At 33.0% G+C, this 20,257-nt stretch overlaps 2 protein-coding genes across 2 annotated transcripts; both read left to right on the top strand.

The window, feature by feature from the left end:
• Positions 1 to 759: 759 nt before the first annotated feature.
• LOC125499588 (gibberellin 2-beta-dioxygenase 8-like) lies at positions 760 to 8,435 on the top strand. The gene is made up of 3 exons (XM_048648570.2): positions 760 to 1,387; positions 4,756 to 5,077; positions 8,033 to 8,435. The coding sequence occupies exons 1-3, from the start codon at positions 915 to 917 to the stop codon at positions 8,249 to 8,251; spliced, it is 1,014 nt and encodes a 337-aa protein (XP_048504527.1). The 5' UTR covers positions 760 to 914; the 3' UTR covers positions 8,252 to 8,435.
• A 3,157-nt stretch (positions 8,436 to 11,592) lies between these two features.
• Positions 11,593 to 19,635, top strand: LOC104899934 (hypothetical protein). Its single transcript, XM_010687225.4, has 11 exons — positions 11,593 to 12,045; positions 13,133 to 15,496; positions 15,586 to 15,715; positions 15,817 to 15,905; positions 16,497 to 16,741; positions 16,850 to 16,936; positions 17,032 to 17,131; positions 17,460 to 17,676; positions 17,761 to 17,899; positions 18,758 to 18,815; positions 19,097 to 19,635. The coding sequence occupies exons 1-11, from the start codon at positions 11,968 to 11,970 to the stop codon at positions 19,274 to 19,276; spliced, it is 3,687 nt and encodes a 1,228-aa protein (XP_010685527.2). The 5' UTR covers positions 11,593 to 11,967; the 3' UTR covers positions 19,277 to 19,635.
• The last annotated feature ends 622 nt before the right edge of the window (positions 19,636 to 20,257 follow it).

Here is a 20,257-nt window from a genome sequence, read left to right as displayed (position 1 = left end):
AAGAGAAGCATAACCATAATTATATGAATATGCATAAAAGAGTCCTCTTTCCAATGAATATGCATAAGAGGACCATAATCATAGTGTTTATTTCATTTTCGTTGGGTCAAACTTTAAAATCTTTAACTAAATATTCTCATTAATATATACAAGAAAACATACTCATGTAGAATCTTGTTAGATTTACCTAAATATGTAATTTCATAATATCAACTTTTATATTTTTTTACTATTAATAAGAAATTGAAGATATTGAAAGTCAAAGGTTCGTCTTAAAAACCGTGTAAAAAAAACAGGTAAAGGGGTTGTTTGACTAACATTATTTAACATAGGAAGTTAGAAATCCTATGAATTGGAATTGTTTGGTGTTATTTGGTTGACAAATTCATGGGAAGTAGAAATTCATAGGAAGTTTCACTTCCCACAAAATGGAGGAAATTACTTACCTAGGGGGATCTAGGTAAGTGGAAATTTCCATGAAAATTTTCATTTCCCTTGAATCACCAAACAACATCTAACAATTCCTAAAAAATACAATTACATAAAAAGATAATATTTCAAGGAATTTACATTTCCTACATTCAACCAAACGAACAATAAGACAGAAGGAGTATCACATTAAATTTATGTCAATCTCAACTCAAAAGACCAAAACAGAGACACATAAGAGAATGGGTCCCAATACCTTTTTGTAGGCCCACTCTTAATCTCCTGTCTCTATCCCCCTAGTCCATGGACCCATAACTATTGCTGGCTGCTGCTTGCCTCCCCAACTCCTCAAGTATCCATCCATTTATAAGCATCTCAATACTTCCCCAACATTTTCAACTTGTAAAAATTCTATCTTAATACAACCCCACTTTACACCACCACCAGAGCAACAAACATCCATCTCTTTTCCCTAAAAAATAGTCATGTCAGAATCCAATATCAAATCCTACCCACCTCTATTCCGCCCATCATCTCATAACACGACCCGACAACACGACACGAAAGGCGAGCCATTAAAAGGGGCAGGGAGCCTGGACCCCCTGCCCTTACCCTTATTTGATATGCAGTGTTTGGATGTTGAAAAATTAGACAGGGCATGTAGGGAATGGGGAATATTTAGGTTGGAAAATCATGGGATTCCAAATAGTGTTTTGAATCAACTACAGGAGCATGCCAAAAGTTTATTTCAACTTTCTTTTGAAGCCAAACAAGACCTTGCTAATAACTGCCCTATTAAATATTTTTGGGGTACTCCTGCCCTTACTACTTCAGGGGTACCTATACCAAGAGCAACAGCTGCCCTTAAAATGGATTGGGTTGAAGGTCTTAATGTTCCATTTTCTCAACTTCATCATCATCAACATATTCATCATGATACTTTGGTTAATGATTTCAGGTTTGTATATAATTTTGTCTTTGCTTTCATTAGTATTAAAATAGTGTACTCACTAAGTACGATAAGTTTACCATTATTTAGTCACAAGTCACAAACTTGGTGCAATATTATATAGTCTTGTTATAATAATTAATTTGCACGTACATATCCATCACTATCTAAGACTCTAAGTAGTTAAAAAAATGGTTAGTTTATGAAAGGAGAACCTCATATTTCAGCTGTTTTTGGGTTTTATTAGCATAAAAATGGTTGGAGTTGTAAGAGTGGAAATAGGAGTTTGGATTTTTTAATAACAATAATATAAATTTTTGCCCCTTCTTTCGTCATAATACAAATTTTTGATTATTTTTTAATAATATAAATTTTTGATTAAAATTCCTTCAGTAGGATAATATCGATGGTTAACTTGTTGTAGGAGGTAACAAGCTGAGGCAGTTCAGGTGGGTGGGTGGATGAGGGAGTAAGAAGAAAAATTATTTTGTAATTTATTGACTAGTTTTACCGGTTATAAGTCAACTTGGCCTATTAGAGGGATTTTGATCTAAAATTTGTATTATTAAAAAAATAATCAAAAATTTATATTATTGCAAGAGAACGGACAAAAATTTATATTATTATAATTTAAAAATCCTAAGAATTTTTAATTTAAAGAGGTTTTCGTACTTTATAAATCACTAATAAATACCTTCTTTAAAAATAATCACTAATAACATTTCACCTGAACATATTCAACACTTTTGCTCACAACTTCTAGACATACAATTATTTTTTTTCAATACCCAATTTTTCATATGATGTTAAAGAATTAGACCATCCATTTTATATTATCTTGTCAATTTGACCAATATTTCTAATTAATTTTGACAAACACACACTTATAAAGATAAGCCTAAAAAGTCATTCAAAACAAATTATAACTTATTATATATCTTAATATATAATAATTCAACATTTTATAATAATAGCTATATGCCGGATACATATGTTGGTTGTTAAGAACATCTATCATCCATGTGTAATCTTCCTACTTATTATCAACTTCATATCATATTTTTCTCATACATAAATAAAAAATTAAAGCAAACGTCATTACATGTTTTTTCTCCGCAACCTAAACAAATAAATGACAATATAAAAAGAAAAATCTGACCAATCATTATTTTTCATAGCTCAGATTTTCAACTTTATCGATAAGACGATAATTACTATCCATTCAATAATTTCTCATCATCTGAAAATATGTTTTAAACTGCTTTTTTTCTAGACGTTAGCTTAGTTTTTCTTTCCTTGTTAAAAAAAATTTGAGTTATCACCCAAGGCTAAGAATGAGTTATATTGCAAAAGTGCAAAGCATTCAAAACTACATAAATTACTTCTCCTTCCCAAAAATACTTCTGAAGTTTGTTTATTTTTTTATTTATTCATATGAGCTACTAAGGCGATACAAAGTACAAAGAAAATAAGGGGGATTCGAAACTGTAATTTATCATTTACTGTACCTCAATCTTAATCACTAGACCAAGATATCCTTGATTCTGAAGTTTATTTATGGTTCAAAGTAAGCCACAATTCACTGTGCAGGATTCTTTGGTAGTTATGTTATGGATAGTTACAAAAACTAGTGTCATAGTCGGTGCAGTACTATTTGGATTCTGGACCTCATGTCATTGGATTTCCTCTTAAAAAAGATGAAGTGGATGTTAGAATTAGCCAGGCCCCCTTACCTCCTTAAAATGTAATACTTATTAGTTTTGGAATGTTGTGCATTTGTTTGTTGGATGCATTTTTTGTAGTAACTAGTTCTTATTCAAGGCCATGTGCTCGAATTATTTACTGATGTGTTTTTGAAATCTTTAAAACAAAATTATTTGTCTTTGACTAATTTTTTCCCCAACAAAAACCAACATGAGTATTATAGCGTAGTTAGTTAGTGCATTAACATGTCAAATGGAAAGACATGGGTTCGAGTCTTGAGATACATATTTTTATTGTTTAATAACTTATGTGACAACAACAACATGACATTTGTTTGTCTTGAGTTTTAGATATATATATATATAGATAAGTGAAAGTGATTGTCTATTTATTTTGTCTTATAATACATTTTTTTTTTCTAATTACAATATTTAATTATTTTAATACACTTATCAAAACATTAATTATTTCAACTAGAAAAAAAATTGTATTATTGTTTTTGTAATCGGTATAATTTTATTAAATGATTGAATATACACGACTACAAATTTGCAATAGAAATATTACATGTTTGCTATCAAGCCTACCTTTCTTACATGACATGTATATATTAACTAATTAGACCATTAGTATTGCGTCTACATGGATTGCATAATAAATTTATTGTGAGACTACAATAGTGAAAATAAATCACTTTTTAAGTCAAAATTAGATCCTATCTATATAAATAAAAGTGACTTTTTTAAGGTAAAAAATAAATTTCATTTTATAATATAAAAATATAATTTATTGTGCACATGTTGCATTCAAAATTTGTGTTTGGTATACCTGTGAATTTGATATGTCATGCTGTCTATGAGTCACATCATTATTTAATGGTTTTCTAGACTCATAATACTAGTAATTAGATTCAAGGGAGAATATAAGGACAAGACCATATATCCATCTTCTACAGTAACAGACAAATTTGATTTATTCCTTCTAAATATAAATAATCTTAAAATTTGTCCATCTATCTGAAATAATCTTTATTTTTGTTATTTGAAAATAATCCAAATATGTTGTTGGATCTTCTTTCAAAAATCTAAAATTCTTATTTTTCTTTTCAAAACAAGGCCCCAAAACCTTAATTTAAGTCTAAATATAGTAAAAAGCTAGGATTATTTTTTAGAAAATCAGTTCAAAAAAGATTATTAATATTATTAGTGAAAATTGCAAAAAACTATCTTTTATAACCAATTTTTTTTCAAAAAAACTAACTTTTACAAATTTTATTTCAAAAAACTATCTTATATAACAAATTCCTTTCAATATACTATCATTTTTATATTTATATTTAATATTAATCAATAAATGACTGTCGCCATATTGTTGTTGTCGATGGGGTAGTGAGAAAAAGAAGAGGGAAATGAGAGGGGAAGAAAGAAAAACAATTTACGGTGACTCAATTATTAGTGATTAAACCCCATTTATGATGAAATAGTAGTATATTGTAACAAATTTGTTATATAAAATAATTTTTTGAAAGAAATTTTTTAAAAGGTAGCTTTTTGAAATTTCTGACTATAAAAAGTAGTTTTATGAAATTTTTCCATATTATTAAATGCATTATTTTTTTTTTGGTTTTGTCCTTCTTTAAAAATCCTTAAATTGCTATTAATTTCTTGCATCAGGAATTTATTGGAAGACTACAGTAGACATCTAACAAGAATTGCTACAACCATATTTGAAGCCATGATTAGAAACCTTAAACTTGATTTACAAGTACTTAAACCATGTTTAGATGAATCCACTGGATTATTTCGAGTTTATCGCTACCCTCGCCACAACATTACTGAGCATGTACAAGGTTTGCATGAGCACACAGATAGTTCTATTCTCTCAATATTGAGCGAGGATCAAGTGGGTGGCTTCCAATTCTTCAAGGATGATCAATGGTTCAAAGTAAAGCCTAACTCTACTACATTGCTTGTTAATCTTGGAGATATGATGCAGGTACTATGTCTTAAACTCAGCATAATAGTTTTGCATTATTCAGATCAGTGTCACATAATTCGCTTTTTCAGTTCGCGGTTCGTCTAAAATGGGCAAAAAAATAGGCGAATACCGATCATAATTCGACTTTTCCGGACCGAAGTTTGCAGGGAGATTAGGGAATTATGTGACGCTGATTCAGATTTTCCATTTCCAATATATTTTTATTAAAAAGTGACTACTATTACATTCACAACAACTTTTTATATTTCCAGTTAATATCTTGGCACTATTATTGAATTCTCTAATACATAGTATATCCTCAATTAAGTAATTTGGAGAGGATAAACAACTAAATCTAATTTCCTATAATAAAAAAATTAAATAGGTTATGTTTTTTGGTCGAAGTTTGGTTATTGTAATTCCTTTTCTAAAAAAGATTCTCTAAGGATGTTGCTATCTTTTTTTCTTTTTTCTTTTTTGAGGGGAAAAGCAAGCTATTCTATTGATAATTTGTCCATCAAAATATAAGGAGTCACCTCCGGGGGAGAGTGGTTCTCCCAAATCTGTTCAACCCCAAATGGGATAATTCTTGCTAAATTGTGGGCAACAACATTCCCGTCTCGTTTAACATGAGACCAAATAAGAGACGACAAATGCACACTAGAAGCAAAAATGTTGCTATCTCATGTCACGGGTCGTACTATGTGCATTCTTTATGCAAATTATGTTTGTGTTTAGCACCAAGTATGGTTAATTTAGAGGAGTTTGAACCATTTTCCATAAACTCGTATATTGAGTGGATGTGATCTAATTTTACCGGTAAAGTCTTATGGAAATGGTAATTGTGCTTTGTTGCTCATTTACATTAAAAAAAATTTTTTAAGAAATTTGTATTTTGAAAAATAAGAGGAAGTCTTGAAAAATAAGGTAGTTGGATTACCTTCTAGGTGGAAAATCCTTACAGTTTCCTTATCTAAACAAAGGCAATAAATCTAAAAAATAAAGTGGTGAAATAATTTTTTTTGGGAAGCAAACAAAAACAAATGTAGTACTCTTTGTCTCTATTTAGTTGCCATATATTTCATAAACAAATGCCTTTTATTTGTTGTTATATTTTCTTAACTAGTAAGGCTCTGTTTTTCAGTTCAATTCATTTCAATTTAGTTTCTCTCTGCAATTCAATTTCTCTCAATTCAGTTCAATTAATTTTAGCTGACTACAGTTCTATCCAGTTCATTTCGGTTCAATTGATTTTCTCTTAATCCAAAAAAAATGGGGCCTAACTATGAACCAGATAAAATTACTCATATTTTCCTTTATTTTAGTTTTTCTTTTTCTTACCTTTGTACTTCTAATTTTTGTAATTTAAAAAAAGTATTATATACATTATGCATGCAACTCTTTATCAGAATATTACTCCTTTTGTCCCTTCAAAAAAAAAAAAAGAATATTACTCCTTTCGTCTACATTTACTCACTAAATTTTTCATAAATTAATGTTTCTTTTTATTTACTACATTTCTTTATTTGGTAACAATTTACCCACCAAAAAATTAACTATTCATATCTCATCAATATTTGTCTCTTCCTTACAAAGTTATGGTTCCACTTCACTTTAATTTTTTGTTTTTTTAAATACTTATTACCACAATAAGATAGACCCTATACGTGCTTCGTCTATATATTTCAGAAATTTCCCCTTTCTTTCAAATCAAATTGAACTTTTGAATATATTCTTATACTATCGGTCAAATCAATATTTTCCATTTAGCCTCCATCATAAATGAAAAAGCTTACATTCTTGGCTCCATCATATGTAGAGTTGAAGGAAGTTTTTTTTAGGGTAAAAGGAAGTAATATTATTAAGCATCATCAATATCCGCCAAAGTTAAGACACCTTGTAAGAAGTCATCAACAAACACTTGTTTCCTTCCCTCATAGGAAAGAATTTGAGCTACAAGGTGAGCAACTGTATTATCACACCTTTAAACATGAAAAATATCAAAAGAAATAAAACTACAATCTACCGGAGGAATATCTTCTACTAATAAATACAAGAGATAGAGTTGAAGGAAGTTGGTAGTTATTTTATTTTTTTTCTATAAATTACTCATAAACTATTATAGTGAAAGGAAATGTTTAATTCATAATTGACACATTTGTTGAAGGGTCTATTCTCTTAATTAATTTATTTTGACTTATCTATATTATTGAAACTTGGATTTCGAACTTAATTAGTAAATAGGTTGAAATTAATTGAGAAGACCGCATACTAGTAAGGTCTATGGTTACTACATTTAGAACTTGTTCTATTCACCTAATTTTATAGACATGAATGTCACTACATAAAACTAAAATTTATTGATTTTAACTAATTTTTGTCTAATTAAAATTATATTCTTCAAAAAGTGTTTTTACCAATTCAGTAGTGTTTTTTTATATACGTAATTACTAGTTTTACTAACTATACAAACCATTTTTTTACTGATTAAATACTTATTAAAATCTATTTTAACAAGATACCATCTTTTTAAGCTTGAAAGAACGATATCTAAGTAGTTATTTGATCACTATAAAAATCCACAAGAACTATAAATTTGAGAAGCTGTTTGGGTGAGGAAATAAATACATATTTCCCCCATCAACCAAACAAATATAAGCACAAAAAAAAAATCAACCAAATAAAATTTCCAAACTAATTGCAATTTTCTTTACACCATCTACACGTCATTAAAAAAATCTTTAGATGTTCAAGTGTCAACCAAGCGACACGTAAGTCATTTTTTCTTCACTTGAAAAACACTTATTTTAAGAAAAAAAAAGTCGAAATAAATAATAATAGTTTTAGATAAAATAAAGCCCAATAAGGGATAAACAGGTTCATTGTACAATTACGATAATGATTAAATTCAAATGAAGATAATCTACCCTTATTTCACTTATTTCGTATTTTTTTTATATATATAATATGCAGGTTTTGAGTAATGACGAGTACAAAAGTGTGAAACACAAAGTGGAACTAAACAAGAACAAGGAGAGAGTGTCAATTTGCTACTTTGTGTTCCCAGAAGAGAACACATTAATACAAAGCTCAATTTACAAGCCTTTCACTTACAATGATTTTCGAGCTCAAGTTCAACAAGATATCAAAACACACGGTTATAAAATTGGGCTTCAAAGCTTCAAGCTTTAACAACTCACTTTGTACCTTAATTTATGGAGTATGCCCTATTTTTAGCAAGGATTTTGTTGTGTGTATCATGTATCTAGATCTAATGGATAGATATAGATATTTATATTTTATCTGTTATGAAATAAATGAAACACTTATCATTTTAGGTCGTTTCAAAATAAATAAAACGTTATTTTATTTGGTACTAGCCTTCATATGCACGCAATGCGTGCGTTAATTTCAAAATTTGTTATTCTATTAGATACTCAATTCGTACTTTATTTATGATTAAACTTAAATGTGAAAAATTCAACAGTTAGATGAATTTAGATATATTAATTCGCTAATGTAAAAAAATAAAAAGGTTGTTGTTAACATTAATTTTTTGTGAATGAATATTGAACTGAAAAAACAAAGATAATGAGTTGGTTTAACTGAATTAAAGAATATCAAAGGATGTGAATGTTCAGACTTTTCATGTGCACGTTATGTATGCCATCTTTTTTTTATGAGGTATAAATATTTTGTCCATTTAATTTTTGATTGAAGTATTTGATGCATATACCATTTTAAACTTGTTTTAAATGGCAAGTTGGAATGATAATTTTTAAATGATTTGTTTTTGTAATTTTTTATTCCATTAATTAGATCATTAAGGGTATTTTAGTCACTTCAAAAGAGGACACCACACCTCCTCCCTTGGCTTATATAATAGAGATTTACTTCTGTCTATATATCTATTTCCCTTGTTGTATGGGTACCTATTTCCTTTCTCTCCAACTCTCTCAACTTCTAACTTCTAACTTCTAAATCTTCATGACACTCCTCTATGTTTCATTTAAAACAGAACGGATAAAGTATTAGTTTCAGTAAGCACGATAAATGCTCTAACCAGACTTACTTTTTATTAATGTTTAATTTAATGGGAATTATCTTGTTTTCGGGGACAGTCCCCTTTGGTCTCACAAAAAAAATTGTTATTTTTGATGAGAATTATATAGGATAACCTTATTATTCATATTTTATATATCTTTCCATATTCACCCTTGTTTATTGGGCAGATTTTAAATTAACTCTCTGACTCTAAAAATCCAACTATACAATTATCTTTGATAACGTTGGAGAAATATCCAAATGTGAATTCAGGTTATTTTGGAAATCCTTGTACATTGTACATATTTTATCATTATTTTATTTAACACTACATATAGTTTAATACCACTTAAGTTTACTTATAGGTAAAAAAAATTCGCCAAGTTCAGCCTTTTGTAGTTGCGAGTTTGTTAATTGCAGCCTATTCATTTCAAAATCTCCAATTGCAGCCTCATAAATTCAAGGTACTTTTAAGTTGCAGCCTAGTTTGGATTTGAGGCTAAAGATGACGTCATGGTTAACCATGGTTAACCTCCAACGGGATTTTTTGTCTCAACCCTTTTTCAAAACCCTCGATTTCTCTCTCTCTCCTCTTTCTCCTCTAACCTTCATTTTGTCTCTCCTCTCTCTCCATGACCACCATTTTCTTTCTCTTCTCTCCTCTCTCCTTTCTCTTCTCTGTGCTGGCATTTTAAAAAATAGGTGGCAATGACTGAAAATTTTGCGGGAAGCTTCACACAAGTGGAGTTTGGTTGAACAAACACAAAATGTTATTCATTCATTACATTACAAATTCACTTACTACAAACTTAGATAATAAGCATTGGAAGCTCTTACAAATCATAACACTAACAATCCCCCCAATTATATCTCAAGTTAAGATGAAGTACCAAAACAACAATATGGCCAAAAGTGCACATATTACCCAAACCTTTCAGTCCTGAACTAACCCTTGTCCTCTTCATCTTCAACATAATTTTGTCTGTGTCCTTCTTCCTTCCAAGTGCAACTGATTCCGTCAGCTTCCTCTTGAGCACCTCCACTTCATTGCTTAGTTGTCTCTTCTCTGCCAATCTATTGGGTCTTCCTCATCAATCCACTTAAAGTACTTGCATCCCCTTGTGTTATTAGTGTCAGCGTCATAGTTTGGGCATGCATAATACCTTATCCCCGGATTGTCCTTAGTCCAATCTCTCGTTTTTGAAATGTACAACCCACAATTACACCTCTTACCATCTTGATTCCAACCTATACCCTTCTTAAACATAATTCCTGCTACATAAGTATCAAATCATGATTACAATTGCACTTATTTAGGTTTTGAAATCAATAATTTTTGAGATCAACAAACCCTAATTGTTTCACCAAAAAATTTTGAAATAAAAAACCCTAAAAATCCCGAACCAAAAAGATTGGGAAAAAAACCAAAAATGTAGTTGTACTAACCTTGTCTTATGATGCGCAACACTGCAAATCAAATGAAAATGCGCTGAATTGAAGGAGAGGAGAGAGAAAAACAATGTCAAACGTGTTAATGGTTGAGAGAAGAAATAGAGAAAAAAAACAAGAAAAATAAATGTAAACAGACTGAAGGTCAAAGGAGAGAGAGAAATCGAGAGTTTTGGAAAAGGGTTGAGACAAAAATTCTCGTTGGAGGTCAACCATGACGTCATCTTTGGCCTCAAATCCAAATTGGACTGCAACTTAAAGGTATCCAATTTATGAGGCTGCAATTGAAGAGTTTGAAATGAATATGCTGCAATTAACAAACTCGCAACTACAAAAGGCTGCAATTGGCGAAATTTCCATATGTAATAACCTGAAAATTGGAATAATGTCCTAACCATACAAAAAAAAAGCTTGAGAGGTCCTAAAAGGTGATAAAAGGTAAACATAAGTCTCTAATTGTATGGTTTACCCTAGAGATTTCTATTTAACTCTTCATATTTAAACCTTAAAGAGAAATACTTATTGTATTTTTTTTTAATATACATTCCATCTTTATATCTAACTTTTAAGTTCATATATATTTTTGGGTGCTAAAGAAGGGGCTAGACTCCAAAAAAGGAACAAGAAAATTAAAACCAAATGAAAATAATGCGTGCCATACTGCCATAGCTACTCCAACGATGTCTTCAGGTTGAATACGTCTCAACTCCAATGATGGAAATCAAATCATCTCAATCTTGAAATCTAACATGGATTAACCCATTATTAAAAAGTCAATCTGCTACTCTATCTTTCTCCCTATAATGACAAAATCAAGCAAATTCATAGCATAGTCATCAAATAGAATCGTTGTTCATTAATTAATCATTATAAATGTAAATATAATCATTTCATAATATAATCAACCCCTTATCCCTTACTCTCAAACACCTAATCTGTATTACCAAATCAATCAACTGTAAAACGTGAATGTCTGGAGTCTGAAATAAAAATCATATAAAAATACACTAAAATTGAGCCATATATTACATCCAACCAAACACTCAAATTAGTCAAATTGCTCTAAATTTTTTTCTCCATTTGTTAATCAAAAATCATCTCTTAAATTCCAAAAAAACTCTTGAAACTAATCCCCTTAATACGGCAAGAAATTCTACCAAAAACAATTCTACCCCCATAAAAAAAAATTTAACTCAAGAGTTTCTGAATCCAACAAAGAATAGTTTACCCTACAAAATTCGGAAAAAGAACTTGGGGCACAAGGATTGAATGAATAAAAAAATGGAATAGTAGCGTCATTGGAAGTTGAGTCTTGTTTGTTACTTAGTGAATAAAAACTTGTTTTCTCTCTCTTCTTTTTTCTCTATTTCTCTCTCCTCTACTGCTGACTGCGAATTAGCCGTACCAACACTTCAATGGCGGACACTGGCAACCACAGAAAGAGAAGAAGATTTCAGTGCAAGAAAAATCTTTATGTGGGTGATAAAGTTGAGGTAATTTTATTCAACATTCTCATCTTTTCTTTTCTAAATTCCTTTTTTCTGATTTATTTTTTTTTGTGTGGGGTTTTTTGGGTTTCCTCTGTTTTTTTTTTCTGTATCTTGAATGTTGATTTGTTTATTTTGTTGTTGTTCTTTTATGATCATCAATTACCCTTTTGTTTGATATGTGTTTCTTTTGTTGGGTTTTTTTTAGATTATAGTTTTTGTTTGATTTTTTTGTTGATTTAATCAAGTTCTCAATTTTCGTATTGAAATCTCATGCAATGTTTGATTTTGGGGTTTTTTGTTTGTGGGTTTTGATCAGTAATGTTGCATTTGTGATCAAGATTGTTTTTTTGTCAGTTTGATGTTACATGCATTGCTTGATTTGAGCTACATTGGGTATATGGTTTTGACTGGATTATTATAATTTTATTTCTTTTTGTTCTGTTTTTGTTGTTCTTTGTGTAAGCATTTGATGACTAGGGTTTTGTTGTTAATTGCATTGTTTTTTTGGGGTTAAATTCCTGGAAAATATCTGATTTTTTAAAATATTTGTAACCAAATTTTAGTTTGATCAGATACTGCTGTTGTCTTGTAAATTTATTAGTGTCTTATGAAGTTGTTTCTGGGTTCAATTTTGCTATTTTGATTGTTTGTCCAAAGTATTCTGCTACATGATTCTGACTAAACAAGCTAATTCTCATCAAAGAACAATCTTTGCTGCAAAAGAATCACACTTTGCATGTTGGGATCACCTGGACTCTTCTGGATTAAGTGTTCACAGAATTCATATAATAAGTTGGGAGAAAGGATTAGGGTTGCGTTTATAACATTATTTGGTGGTGTTAAATTTTAGCTTTGGATAATAGATGATTCTGTCAACTATAAATAGCAGAATAGTATATATCATTGTAATTGTTTTGTGTCAACTATAAACTGAATAGGTCTGGATGTATATTATCTCATTACTTTATGGTTTGTCAAAAGTAATGTAGAAGAGAGTGACAAAGGATTGATCATGGTGGGCATATATTGGCTTGGATGTTCTTGTTTAGTTTATTATCTTCTTTTAAAACTAAAAGTGCCATCAGTGCAGGTTAGGAGCATAGAGGACGGATTTCAAGGGTCTTGGCATGCTGGAGAAGTCGTTGGTCGTGAGAAAGGATGTCGATTAGTGAAATATGAGAACCTTCTTGCTGAAAATGGGCGTGACCCTCTAATTGAAGCTGTGGAAGTTTCTGGATCAACTGACAGATTGTTAACCGCTTCAAGAAAAAGCAACCGAGGCTGGATAAGACCAATTTTAAAATCTGAAAAATTGGTAAAAGAGCATCTCCATTATGGACTTTGTGTTGATTGTTACTACAAAGATGCATGGTGGGAGGGTGTGGTATTTGACCATGAAGATGGTTCCAACAAAAGAAAGATTTTCTTTCCCGATATAGGTGATGAAATGTTTAATGATGTTGAGGACTTGCGATTAACATATGACTGGGACGAGGTGACAGGAGAGTGGAAAGCTCGAGGGAGCTGGTTATTTCTGCAGATATTTGAGGATTTTGAGAGGGATAAATTTATCCCTGTTTCCCTGAAACAAATATGGTATGACATGAGAGTAAGAAAAGAATATGGTGATATTGGGGAGTGGCCTTTTCCTGTCAAGGATTTGTGGTACAACTTGATATCGCAGGTCATTGATGATAATGTGAGGCTAACTGCGGATGCATTTCTGAAAGGGTGTCTTTCTTCCGGAGCCATGTCAGAGAGCCTCCTTCAAGATGTTGCTTCAATGAGAGAGAATGAAGCTTCTATTACAGTGGTTGATGAATTGTTGGAAAATTCTGCACTAGAAATGGATGTGCAGAAATTAGGCCCTATTGATAATCAATTGGTGCCTGTACAACCTAAGGCTCTGTCAGTTATATTTTCTGACCAGAAAGAGTTTGATTCTAACACAAGGACTGCTAAATCTGATGGGACAAAGCAGCTACGAAGAAGTAAGCGGAATTTGGACTCTGATAATAGTGAATTGAACATCGAAGCTGAGCGCTGCCCTCAGTCTATTTATGATTATGTGCAGAAAGACAGGCCTGAACATGCTGTGACAAACAGTCTCAGGCGTCATTTGCGCTATCTGGGATATAAGATCGAGTACTGTAATAACATAAACTGTGTACGTTATATCTCTCCCGATAATAAAAGGTACTATAATCTTCGCACCTGTGCGAAATACGAAAAAAAACTGGCTGAGATCTCCTGCCTGGAAGCAGAAGATGTCCAGAGTGGAAAGATTTCATCTCCTGTTGATTTGGAATATACTTCACAGCTTAAGGTATCAAAAACCAGTGAAGTGTCCGATGATTCCGGTCAAAAAAAGAGAAAAGTGTTGAACCTGAATATTGAACCTAAATATTGCCCACAAGCTGTAATCGATTATGTGAAGAAAAAGCGGAGAAATGGTTGTACTGAGTCGCAAGATAATGTTAGGGGGCACTTGTCAGCTATGGGCTGGGGATTTTGGCCTAAAATAAAGCAAGGAAGGGAGGAGTGGCGCTATGATTCCCCTACCACTAGTAAGACATATTATTCATTATTATCAGCTTGTAGGGCTATGGTAGGAGATGTGGAGATGCTTACCTCGAGTGCAATTGAGGATGCATATAACAAAGATCCCAAGATCTCAGGTGGTGAAGTTTCATTATCTGATAAAGAGATTCGGCAACCCTTTCCTCAAAAATGGTCCAAAAGATTGCCTCGGGCTCTTAGGAAGTATAAGCCAGGGAAGCTCCAGAGAGGGAAGCAAAATGGCTTTGTACATTCAACGCCTGCTCTACTTAAAAGTGGAGAACAGGAGCAGAAAATTGAAGATGATGGGTTCGCAAAGCGGCGTTCTATCAAAAGATTGAGCACAAGCTTCTTATCAAAGAAAAGGAAAGCATTAGGTAAAGTAGGGAACAGCTCAGATAGCAGTAACTTCTCTCGAGTGCTGCGGTCAAGCAAAAGAGTACAGCAGGCAGGGCCTTCTAGCCAGGCCCCTCGGACAGTTCTTTCATGGCTGATGGACATTGGCGTGGTGCTAGGAAGGGAAAAGGTCCACTACTATAGACAAGGGGATGAACGTCCTACAGCTGAAGGACGAATTACTGGTTATGGAATAAACTGCAGTTGTTGCCAAAAGGTTTATACCCTTGGTGGCTTTGAAGCTCATGCTGGTAGCAACTCTCACAGACCAGCTGCAAATATATTCTTTTCCAGTGATGGGAAATCTTTGGCTGAACGTCAATTGGAAATGATGCGTCAGAAAGTCAAAAGCTTCTGTAGAGAACCGCTGGAAAGGACAAGGGGAAAACGACATAAAAATTGGAATGACCATATATGTTCAGTTTGTCATTATGGAGGTGAACTTCTTTTATGTGATCGATGTCCATCATCTTTCCATGCGAGATGCCTCGGTTTGCAGGTAGGTTCTTCCCCTCCGCCCTCCCCAATATTGGACTCTGGGAGCCGTATAATATTTCTTTTTGGTTCTAATGTTCATTTCCATTCCAGGATATTCCTGAAGGTGATTGGTTCTGTCCATCTTGCTGTTGTGGAGTTTGTGGTGAAAGCTATGTTGATATGAATACAGAATGTTCTACTACACAAAGTGTTCTATCTTGTCATCAATGTGAACGGCAATGTAGGTTTTGTTGTTATCTTCTCCATCCCACTGAGCTTCTCTACCGTAAGAGCTGAACGAAAGCACTTCGGTTCTTAATGTGTTTCCTGTACTCCCTGCAGATCATGCTCGCTGTATAAGAGAGAGAGATATGGTAAAGCTGGACGTTAATCCTACAGAAAATTGGTTTTGCTGTAAAATGTGCGAAAAGGTACTTGCCGCTTTGCTTTTTAATCCATAAGAACCTGACTGTACAAGTTTTTATGGGCATAAACATTTCAAATCTATTATCAGTTGAATATGCCCCTAGTCTTGGTTATCAAGCATAACTTGTTGATATTCATAGAAGCGTGTTTTTTCTTATATAGATACTCGAAGATTTATGCATGTCCTAAAATTCAATCTCCAAGTTGCATTCTCAGATGATTAAAAGAAAGCTATGAACAGAATTCTAATGAATTAACTTTTTACTTGGATCTAACAGTAAACATAAATTTATTCATTGCTTCATGTACTCCAGTCTTATTCCTGTTTAAAATGCTCTGCATTTTATTTTGATGATATCGATAGTCGTTGATTAAAACATGGAAATTATTACCTCTTGAATTCTAATTGAACAAAATTTCCGAGTTCAAGCACAGGAAAGTTGTTATGTGTATTCAGAAATCCTATCAGAATTTTGAATATTTGTAAATTGTAAAGTAGGTCTTGGCTAAACTTAATATCTGAGTGTCAATGTTGTTTTATAGTTTGTCTGTTTGGGCTATTTTTGCTGGCTCTAATTACACATACTGATGTTTAGGTGCATTGGGGCCTCCAGCAGCTTCTCGGCAAACCCATTCTTGTTGGCCATAATAATTTAACTTGGACATTGATAAAACCCATGGACTACCTGGCCAATGAGAATGATGATTGTGATGTTGTGGCCATAACCGAAAATTACAGCAAGCTTAATGTTGCTCTTGAAGTGATGCATGAATGTTTTGAGCCTGTAAAAGAACCTCGAACCAAGCGAGATCTTGTTGAAGATGTTATCTTCTGCAGGGGGTGAGATACTCAGATAACGAAATTTCAACTTTGTTTTATGCTGCTTTTTATATGTCTTCACTTATTATCCAGTACAAATTGCTCATAAGCCAGCATTTCGCTGTCCAGGTCTCACCTGAATAGACTGAACTTTAAAGGATTCTATACAGTGCTTTTGGAAAGAAATGATGAGCTAATTACTGTGGCCATTTTAAGGTATGGATTACTACAAGTGTTCCACATTGAGGATTTTTTCTTTTATGTTTTTAACTTTTTCTGGAGCGTTGCACAATCAATTTTCTATCTTGCAGGGTGTATGGCGACAAGGTGGCAGAGATTCCACTTATTGGTACACGCTTTAAGCATCGGCGGCTAGGAATGTGTCGCATTGTCATGCAAGAGATTGAGAAGGTATCTTTAGTTACTTGTAAAGTCATTTCGGCAAAGCTGTGTACTTTTTTCTTTAGGGTGCATGCCGTGTGCTTAAGCAACTATTTGTGGATCTTGGACACTATTTAGACCCAGGTACTCATGTCAAATACTGGTATAGGTCCAAGAGTCAGTACTTGGCTTTCTTGTGAAAAGATTCTATGGCTTTGGTCAGAAATTAATTCTTGGGTATCCAGATGCTCGGGATTGCCAGTACAGCCAAAACGTTTTTTTCGTCTTTCATGTGTTTGAAAATGGACTGCATTTAAACTATCACAAGGTAGTTACTCATTTACTCATTTTTGTTCAGAACCTGATCGAACTAGGAGTGAAGAAGCTGGTTCTTCCTGCTGCAGCAACTGTATTGAACACTTGGACTATGGCTTTTGGATATACTCCAGTTACACAGTCTGAGAGATCTGAATTTCTCAGCTATAGCTTCTTAGATTTTCAAGATACTGTTATGTGCCAAAAGGTTTTGAGGAGGCTTCCTTTACCTCTACCACACTTGTTAAGAGATACGTCTGGTATGCAAGTTTTTTATTCTGCGTAATCTAACAAGACTATGATGCAACATATAGATCTCATAATTATTTTCCGGCTTGCTGCAGGTATCCATCGCGAAGTTCATCGTGATTTAGAAGGGAAAAGTGTTGTTGCTGATCCCGAAGGGAACAGTGCCATATCTGAAGTTTCCCAAGAAGACCGACTTGAAGGGAGTGAAATAGTGGACCAAGGAACAATAATAAAGTATGTCCTACCTTTTGCTTGATAGATAATGGGAAAGCTCTTCATCTGGATCCTGGTTATGGGAACAAAAGTTCAAATTTTTTAGGGGATTCATTATCATTTTTGGTTCACTTCATATGGCTGAAAAAAAACTATGGAATCCAGACAAAGTAGTTTACAGTTTTCAAATGTATTTCATTAGAACATTCTTAGTTTAAGTTTGACTAATCTAAGAAGTATTAAACAACTTATATCATATGGCTGAAAAACTTAGAACCCAAAAATTGAAGACTACTAGTGATACCGATTACCGAACAACCCCTAATGTTTTAGATCTTTTATTCTTCTAAAATGTCCCTCAAAAATGCTTTGATTGCCATTTCTTCCAACTAGGCCCTTTAACACGTGTCGTTACTAAATCTGTTGAATTACCACCAGGGTGAACTTGCTTATACATGGATAATGAAAGGTTCAAAAAAGTAATCTTCAGTCTCCTTTTGACATTCAGAAATGATTATCAGCAAATAGATAAGCTATACATATGATCATCACAAGAGTGATGGAGACTTCCCCTCATGGAGTGAGAATAGTTCACCTTCCTCAACACATCTCAAACAAAATTCTTAATAGTTAGTAAACTAGCATCAGTGATTTCACATGATTTAGTACATAATCTTGTGAACCTCCAGAGGTTTGTTGAGCTGGAAAATGCTAGATTTATCTCGCAGACTTCATTGAATGGAAATGTTTAAGATCAGACTTTACTGAGTAGATTTTCGTCTAACATAGCAAGTGTATTAAGTGATTGGGTTGCAAAAGATTCTCTTGCTTTGCTTTTGGATTGTGGTTGTGCTGCTAATTATTCTTTTAATATGCCAGTGGCACAGAAGAGAAAGCAAACAGTGGTGACAATGGACAAGATGCCCCTACTGCTATGGTAATATAACGAATTTCCTTTCAAATGTAAAACCTTTGTATGTGTAAAGTTTGCTTGCTTCGGTGTTCGTGATTGTTTGTATCTCAAAACCTCAAGATTGTGGTATCAAATTCTTCTAGTGGTGCTTGCAGGGTGGGGGGAAGGGGGGGTTCCCTTATCCTTCTCCTCCACTCCCAAGGGGTCATACCAAATAAGGTTTTGTGGGGTTTCGGTTTGATAGGGCACTTCTCCTTCCAATGACGAAAAAATGTAAAATTGTAACATTGTGTTTGCGCTTGTAGGTGACTGATCCAATGAATCGAGAATGTGAACCGTGCAACTCCTTGGAGTTTAAGGAGCAAAAGATCGAACGTGATAAATGTGATGGAAATTTGAAGTTTTACACAAGAAAGAAGGCTGCAGAGCTAAGACCTCCAGTTCCTCAAGCTAACTACCCTAAAGTAGAAGTAAGATGTAGATAATTTGAGCTTATGGTAACTGTTATATCCCTAGATGCTTGTGCTTATACAGGATCCAGTCCAACGCGTGAGGCATGATCCATCCAGAGTCGATATTGGTAATGCCCGGGTTTTTGCCACTTCTGTAAATTCTCTCTATGCATAAGGATGGTTTTTGGTGAAGCAGAGCTGTAGGGTTTGTTAGGGATTCCCTTTTTTGAATCCTACTTTCCTGTATAGCTTTAGTTTCGGTTTCTGGCATAAATCCTTGAGAGCTTGTTTTGGGTTAATTTCTTTGTAATTGCTCTCAATGGAAAGTAGTACTAAATGTAATTGGAAAGCTATCTATATTTATTGGTATTCATCACCACTTCTTGTTTGCTCCTGTTTTTTCCTTTTTCAGCACATTTTAACATGGACCATGGTAGAAGTTGAATCAACAATTGATGAAATTAACCCAAGATCAGGATACACGATTGAAAATGATAACAAGTTTCTCTGGCAAACAAAAGAGAGTGATTGGTGTGGGACACACAATAAGAAGTTTACCAAATTGTTTTTCTTTCACGTTTTCACAAGAAAACTAGTTACTAGGTTTGTTCGGATTATCAATATTTTCATGTCAAAAAATTGAAAGAGTAGTATCTAATGTTGTATAGTTCATTAGTTAGAATTTTACTATATTTACTTGAGGCCACGTGGTTGAATTTTGTAGGAAACATGTTTCTAATTTTTTAATGTACGTTGATGACATGAAACGAAACAACTAAAGAGACGGTAAATACATCTCTCTCCATGTCTGAAATTCTCTAAAAGTCGTCACCACATCCGCCCTGCTTTTGTCTTCAGTTCTTACTGAGTACTTCATCGACATCCAACAAATCAAATTGAGTCTTTCATACGATTCAAGGCACACATAACAAATACTCTATAGTCTATATTAGGTCTTGTTCTAATTTTTACATCATAAGTGCAGAAGTTTCGAAAATAGTTTTATACTCAATC

The sequence above is a fragment of the Beta vulgaris genome, chromosome 7 (genome assembly GCF_026745355.1).
Source record: "Beta vulgaris subsp. vulgaris cultivar EL10 chromosome 7, EL10.2, whole genome shotgun sequence".
In the NCBI taxonomy this organism is placed as follows: domain Eukaryota; kingdom Viridiplantae; phylum Streptophyta; class Magnoliopsida; order Caryophyllales; family Amaranthaceae; genus Beta; species Beta vulgaris.
This window is presented reverse-complemented; position numbering and strand designations above follow the sequence as displayed.

Coding starts and splice junctions, on each gene's coding strand:
- LOC125499588 (XM_048648570.2), top strand. CDS start 915: ATGTCAGAATCCAATATCAAATCCTACCCACCTCTATTCCGCCCATCA. Junction 1,388..4,755: donor ACTTTGGTTAATGATTTCAG/GTTTGTATATAA, acceptor TTCTTGCATCAG/GAATTTATTGGAAGACTACA. Junction 5,078..8,032: donor ATCTTGGAGATATGATGCAG/GTACTATGTCTT, acceptor TATAATATGCAG/GTTTTGAGTAATGACGAGTA.
- LOC104899934 (XM_010687225.4), top strand. CDS start 11,968: ATGGCGGACACTGGCAACCACAGAAAGAGAAGAAGATTTCAGTGCAAG. Junction 12,046..13,132: donor ATGTGGGTGATAAAGTTGAG/GTAATTTTATTC, acceptor CCATCAGTGCAG/GTTAGGAGCATAGAGGACGG. Junction 15,716..15,816: donor TCATCAATGTGAACGGCAAT/GTAGGTTTTGTT, acceptor TACTCCCTGCAG/ATCATGCTCGCTGTATAAGA.